The sequence below is a fragment of the Antennarius striatus genome, chromosome 13 (assembly GCF_040054535.1).
Source record: "Antennarius striatus isolate MH-2024 chromosome 13, ASM4005453v1, whole genome shotgun sequence".
Taxonomy (NCBI): Eukaryota; Metazoa; Chordata; class Actinopteri; order Lophiiformes; family Antennariidae; genus Antennarius; species Antennarius striatus.
In genome coordinates this window covers 19,513,548-19,520,415 of record NC_090788.1, presented here as the reverse complement: position 1 = coordinate 19,520,415, position 6,868 = coordinate 19,513,548, and the positions used below count along the sequence as shown (strand labels likewise).

The following is a 6,868-nucleotide window of genomic DNA, read 5'->3' as shown; positions in this document are numbered from 1 at the left end:
CACACTGGCTTTCTCCGTCGTCTTTCTATCTTATCTGGTTCCTGAGTGTACAAAAGTTGAAATGTACCCTTAACCTAGTTTTCTCCAGGTCAAGGTCATCATCTCATTTTCATCGCCTCTCCTGCCTGAGTAATGTGCTTTTTGTTTCATCTTTCTATCTGCAACGGTTGTGATGATATTTGGTGGATGGATTGGTAAATGAACAAACGAACAAACACTGGCAATTACAATCTCCTACACCACTGTACTGACTCATCTTCCCTGGAAACACACACTTCTCAGCTGTTTGGACGTCATTAAATTCTGGGTGACAGCAAACCTCCTCTAGTTGAACACCAGAAACCCTGAGATGATGTTTTTTGGATCATCTAACTGTACACACAAGTTGAGCAAAGCCCTTGATCACTGGTTATAACATTTATAGACAGGATCAGAAACCTGGGGGTTCTCTTTGAGAGCTATATAAATTTTATCAAACTAGTCAGCTCTGTTGTCCAAGGTAGTTTTAATCAGATTAGAACAATAGCTAAACTGACGCACTTTTTTGTTTATCTAGACTTTGAAACAGTCAAACATGCTTTTATTAGCTCCCGTCTAGATGACCTCAACCCACTTTACACAGGTTAAAGCACTTTATGGTGCCCCTTCTATACTCCTCTTCTGTGTCACTCAGGTCCACAGTGGAACATCTCATGGCCATCCCAGATCCCACCGACATGCAAATTAAAAGAGTCCACTAATCTGACAACGCTAAAATGTTTTTGCGTCCCGGGCGCAGTGGGGAGCGCTGTTGCCTCACACTAACCCATGTCTGCCCCCCCCCCCACATCCAGTCCCCACTAACTTTTTTTGTTGGTGGGGGCTTTTTGGTTTTTTTGGTGGGGCCCCACGATCAGCTGGCATCTTATCCAGGGTGTAGCCCGCCTTACGCCCGTATTCAGCAAGTTTGATAGATAGATACCCGGTGGTTCTGTTAACAGACAAATACCCCCTCATCAAGGGCATATAGCACCAGCTGACACCGAGTGTCTGTATAGTGGACGGGACTGGTTCCGTTCATATACGGTATGGACGGTCACTCTGAGGCGTGTCACTAGTGTCCGTGGGCGTCTCTCACGCCAGCCTCTTTAAATGCGGCGCAGACGTCTCCCTCCTCCCGCCCAGCAGCAGTCATGGCTCTGACCGGGAAGGTGGCGGCGGTGACCGGCGCGGCGATGGGGATCGGAAGGGCGATGACCGAGTTACTCCTGCAACACGGAGCCAAGGTAGAGTTGGTCCTCCACGGACTGCGTGGATCCAGACTGTGTGGACCCCTCCCGACCACAGACAGTGTGTAGGACTCCTGTTGTGTGGACTCTGTGGTGTGTGTTCTCCAGCAGAGATCCAGATGTTGGCTGGTCCATCTGGATCTCTGCTGGTTCTTCAGATTCATGGAGAAAAAACATGTTAAACCATGTAGGAAGTGAACAGGAGAGCAGAAATCTGTCAGTGAAACCTGTAAAGTCACAGAGTTACAGGAAAAAAGTTAGCAATTACTATTACTATTATTTCTACTGTTACTATTACTATTACCATTAGTATTACTATTACTACTGCTATTACTCTTACAATTACTACTATTACTGTTTTACTACTATTACTCTAACTATTACCATTAGTATGACTATTATTACTGCTATTACTATTAATATTGCTATTACTACTACTACTATTACTATTAATACTATTACTACGGCTAATTACTATTATTGCTTCTATTACCATCGGAATTACCACTTTTATCACTATTACAGTACTACTATTGCTATTACTATTACTAATGAAAATCACTGTTACCACTGCTAATTACTATTACTATCATTATTACTACCACTACTACCATAACTAGCTTCCTATGGCTACTACTATTACCACTACTGCTCATACTACTTCTACTGTCATAAGCTTTCTCCAGATCTACTAAAACACAATGCAGCTCCCTGTAGCCTTCTCTATACTTCTCTTTCAACATCCTCAAAGCAAATACTGCATCCGTAGTACTCCTTTTTGGCATGAAACCATACTGCTGCTCACAGATGCTCACTTCTGCCCTTCGTCTAGCTTCCACTACTCTCTCCCATAACTTCATTGTATGGCTCATCAGCTTTATTCCTCTGTAGTTGCCACAACTCTGCACATCTCCTTTGTTCTTAAAAATGGGCACCAGCACACTTCTCCTCCATTCCTCACCATTTAAGATCCTGTTGAACAACCCAGTCAGAAACACTACTGCCATGAGATGATTACAATAACAAATGATGACTAGAGTGGAAAAATCATTTCCCCTATGCAGGACAAATGAACGTGGTTTGTTCTTCCTCTACTACTATTTCTTCTACTAATGCTATTACTAGTACCAGTACTCACAAACTGAAGGAATGAAGTTTGGAAGAAGGTAACATTTTTCAAGCGAAGGTTTCTCTCATCAATGATGCTACAAATTTTAATCTTTGGTCCAAAGTAGTCTCTAAAAATCAACACTAAACACGTCTTTCAAATGTCATTGGTGAGTGACTATTAGGTAACTGATAGATGACTGGTAGGTGACTGTTGGGTAACTGATAGTTACCTGCCAGTCATCTCTCAGGATAATTGTGGGTATCTTGATAGATGACTGGTGGGTGACTGTTGGGTAACTGATAGATCTGCTGGGTGACTGTTGGGTGACACAAGGTCACAAGACGAGCATCTTTTAAAGAGGTCATGAGAGTCTAACGGTAGGTGTTCTGGTCCTGTCCAGGTCGCCCTCCTAGATGTGAACGAAACCGCAGCAAAGAGTTTAATGGAGGTCCTGGCCAAACAGTTTGGACCAGAGCGAGTTCTGTTTGTCCGCTGTGACGTTGAGTCAGAGGAGCAGTTCAGAGGTAACACACAACGGTCCAGCTTCAGTAGAAGTTAATCATGAACTCTTTATTACAGATAAACACGTTACGACAGACACAATCAAACACAAAATGTACAACGTATCACGATTATTTATCTACCTTTCTTTTCCAGATTAAAGGGGAATAATCATTAACTAATCATGTCGTATGTGTGCTGCTGTAATAAAATGGTGCTGAAGCCCTTAATCGAGGCCATGAACTTTAAGGTGAAGTGCCCTAACGGCTACCCACATCTCCTCTAAAGACTCCCTGCAGAAGACAGTCGACACCTTTGGAGGAATCGACATCATGTGCAACAACGCTGGCATCCTGAACGAGGCTCTGCTGGAGAAAACCGTCTCCATCAACCTTGTAAGAGGAGCAGCAAGCTGCCCCACACACACCCGCCATGAGGGAAATGGCACCACTATACCGACATCTCCAGAGACAGGAACCTTCTCAGCTAATGCCTCCTGTGTGTTGCAGGTGGCCGTCATCAGGGGCACCTACTTGGCCACAGAGCTCATGCGCAAGTTGAATGGAGATCGAGGAGGGGTGATCATCAACACAGCATCCATTACAGGTACTCACATTCACACATGACTTTATTGCAGTAGCATTTGTTTTTAGTCAACTTTTTGTATCTGCAGGTGTATACCATGACCTTACACGAAGGTGTAAGAGTCAGGATCGTTTGAAGTTCAGACTGCTGGATGGAACAGTTCATTTTGGGCCTGCACTTTTAATAAATCACCCCATTTTAGCGTCACTCCACTGGCTAACCATACATTTTAGAATCCATTTCAAAATTCTTTTATTTACTTTTAAATCCCTAAATGCACTTGCCCCGCCCTACCTCTCTGAGCTTCTACTCCCTTACATACCTGCTCGCTCTCTCAGGTCAGCTGATCAGCTTCTTCTGAGTGTGCCCAAAACCAAACGGATGCTCAGAGGGGACCATGCCTTTGCTGTTGTGGCTCCTAAATTACGGAATAATCTGCCTCAGCAAATCAGACAGGCCTCTTCTCTGTCTGTTTTTAAATAGCTTGTGGAAACCTACCTCTTCTCCTTGGCTTTTAACATCTAGATGGACAATGGATTTTATTTTATTTTATTGCTCTGATTGCTTTTATCCATGTTTTATGTTTTTGATTAATTTATTTGACTTATAATATTTGAGCCATTTTGTCTTTTATCTATAATGTTTTGGGTTTTTTTTATTCGTCTGTGCAGCACTTTAGTCGACTGTGGTTGTTGTAAAGTGCTTAACAAATAAAGATTGGATTGGATTGGATTTGATGGATGGACTTTTACTTGGCTCACCCATCTGTCATCAAGGCTGAACTGATGCAACATCCTTTATTGGCAGAGGGTAGAGTCAATGAAGTTCTGCTTTGCTGCTATTAGAGGTTCTTCCTGTTATCGGGGAGGTTGTGCAGTAAAATGAAGAAGAGCTATGAAAAATATTCATGTATCCATCCTGAAGGAGAACGGCGTATGTCCAGCTGTTTCATTTGTTCCTGGTGTTCTGGCTGGAACTTATGCCTGACTCTCAGCCGTTGTAATTAAATCTAACCTAACCCTAACCCTCACACCTGAAATCCTAACTTCTCCCATCTTGCAGGTATCTTTCCTCTGATGTCCATACCCATCTATACTTCCACCAAGCATGGGGTGATTGGCTTCACACGGAGTACTGCGGTGAGGAAGCTTGTGTTTTCATGAAGAAAACTTTGTAGGCTTCTTCTGTCTGTATGTCTGACCTGGGCCCGGTGTGATCAACGGTCGAGAGCCTGACTGGACACGTGGCTGATTAACACGCTAACAGTGAAGTTATTTTGACAGGTCCACCACTGGGTATTTGTATAAAACAATATTTTACAACATTTTTATCACCAGGCTGCTTTTGCTGCGTTAGGCTATGGTATAAGAGTCAACGCACTCTGCCCCACGTTTGTCCAAACTGAACTCTTCTCCGACATCCCATCTCGCCTGGGACAGTTCTCCAAACTGGATGAGCACAACCAACAGTTATTAGCCCAGTTGGGGCTTTTAAGGTGAGTCTGAACCCATCAACTATATTTATCTCTGAATTGAGGGCATTGAATAGCCAATCACATATGAGCCCGTGAAGGGGACACTAACCATGTGACGCTACAGACCTACAAATTCACAGAGGTCCTTTGTGTCCTCAGTGTATCTGAGACAGTGGAGCCCATCCTGGAGCTGATAACTGACATCACCAAGAATGGAGAGGCCATCTGTGTGTCCCCAAAAGGAAAAAAATATGCTACCTTTCCCACATTGATGGAGCTCCTGACTTAGAATGGAGAAGGTAGAGGTGTGTAGTGACTGCCTAAGACTTAACATTCTTATTTACTGAACACTGGTTAAAGTTTAAATACATGATATATCATGGAGTAATTCATCCATACATGAAATAAATGAAAATAATTATGGGTTATTTTTGACCTATGTTGCGCGTGAGAAGGGGTAGAAATACAAGAAATCAAATGTAAGCAAGGACAACATTAAATAAGGATGTAAGATGATCAAAAAGAATACTGAATGATATTAATTTAGCACAAGATAATTCTATTAAACAAAACATCAAAACTCAGGTCATTTTTGATATGTCATGCATCAAAAGCATGACGTAAACTTAACAGCCTTGTAATGGTGACAGTTAAGTAATTATATTCTGTGTTTTATATTTCATATATAAATATATTTTGTACATGCTCATATTGATTTGTAAGTCAATGTGAGCAAAATAATGAAGTTTAGGCAAAACAATCTGATATAGTCATAGTATACATGTCAGGTAAATATCAAAGGATGATGTGACTCAAGTAATAAATCAAGAAATGATATATTAAAATAATAAGGCAGTGATTTATACCTTTGTGATGGTAGTAGCTGTATCTCCTACACCACTGTACTGACTCATCTTCCCTGGAAACACACACTTCTCAGCTGTTTGGACGTCATTAAATTCTGGATGACAGCAAACCTCCTCTAGTTGAACACCAGAAACTCCGAGATGATGTTATTTGGATCATCTAACTGTACACACAAGTTGAGCAAAGCCCTTGATCACTGGTTATAACATCTATAGACAGGATCGGAAACCTGGGGGTTCTCTTTGAGAGCTATATAAACTTTAACAAACAAGTCAGCTCTGCTGTCCAAGTTAGTTTTAATCAGTTTAGAACAATAGCTAAACTGATGCACTTTTTATCCTCTTAATAGACTTTGAAACAGTCAAACATGCTTTTATTAGCTCCCGTCTAGATGACCTCAATCCACTTTACACAGGTCTAGTGTTAAAGTTGTTCTTTTTGTGATTAAAGCACTTTATGGTGCCCCTTCTATACTCCTCTTCTGTGTCACTCAGGTCCACAGTGGAACATCTCATGGCCATCCCAGATCCCACCGACATGCTGAAGCACCAGAGGGGACAGAGGGCTCTCTGTAGGAGCCCCCAACTCCTGAGTGTTTTGTGTTGTCAAAGCATCAATACTGTTTTTCCCTCCCTGCTAAACGTGTAAAGCACTTTCACCCAACTGCTGTGTGTTTAAATGTGCAATACAAATTAAAAGAGTCCACTAATCTGACAACGGTAAAATGTTTTTGCGTCCCGGGCGCAGTGGGGAGCGCTGTTGCCTCACACTAACCCATGTCTGCCCTCCAGGCTTTTTGTGGGGCCCCACGATCAGTTGGCATTTTATCCAGAGTATAACCCGCGTTTTGCTCGTGTGCAGCAGACCCGTGACCCGTGACCCGCAAGAAGGTCAAGCGGCTGGATGGAACGTGTTCTCCGACGCGTGGATGATGTGAACACCAGCACTAGACACCCGGTGGTTCTGTTAACAGACAAATACCCCCTAATCAAGGGCATACAGCACCAGCTGACACTGAGTGTCTGTATAGTGGACGGGACTGGTTCCGTTCATATACGGTAT

The 6,868-nt window shown here is 42.7% G+C and overlaps 1 protein-coding gene across 2 annotated transcripts; it reads left to right on the top strand.

Annotated features, from left to right (window-relative positions):
- Positions 1-1,117: 1,117 nt before the first annotated feature.
- Positions 1,118-6,523, top strand: LOC137606363 (15-hydroxyprostaglandin dehydrogenase [NAD(+)]-like). 2 transcript variants are annotated; one of them, XM_068331601.1, is made up of 8 exons: positions 1,118-1,265; positions 2,780-2,903; positions 3,169-3,275; positions 3,390-3,486; positions 4,528-4,604; positions 4,803-4,960; positions 5,099-5,238; positions 6,301-6,523. In XM_068331601.1, exons 1-7 carry the CDS (start codon positions 1,173-1,175, stop codon positions 5,226-5,228), a joined length of 786 nt encoding a protein of 261 aa, XP_068187702.1. In that variant the 5' UTR covers positions 1,118-1,172; the 3' UTR covers positions 5,229-5,238; positions 6,301-6,523. The 2 variants fall into 2 exon arrangements, with proteins under 2 accessions (XP_068187702.1, XP_068187701.1); XM_068331600.1 differs by having other exon boundaries at positions 5,099-5,244.
- Positions 6,524-6,868: the final 345 nt, after the last annotated feature.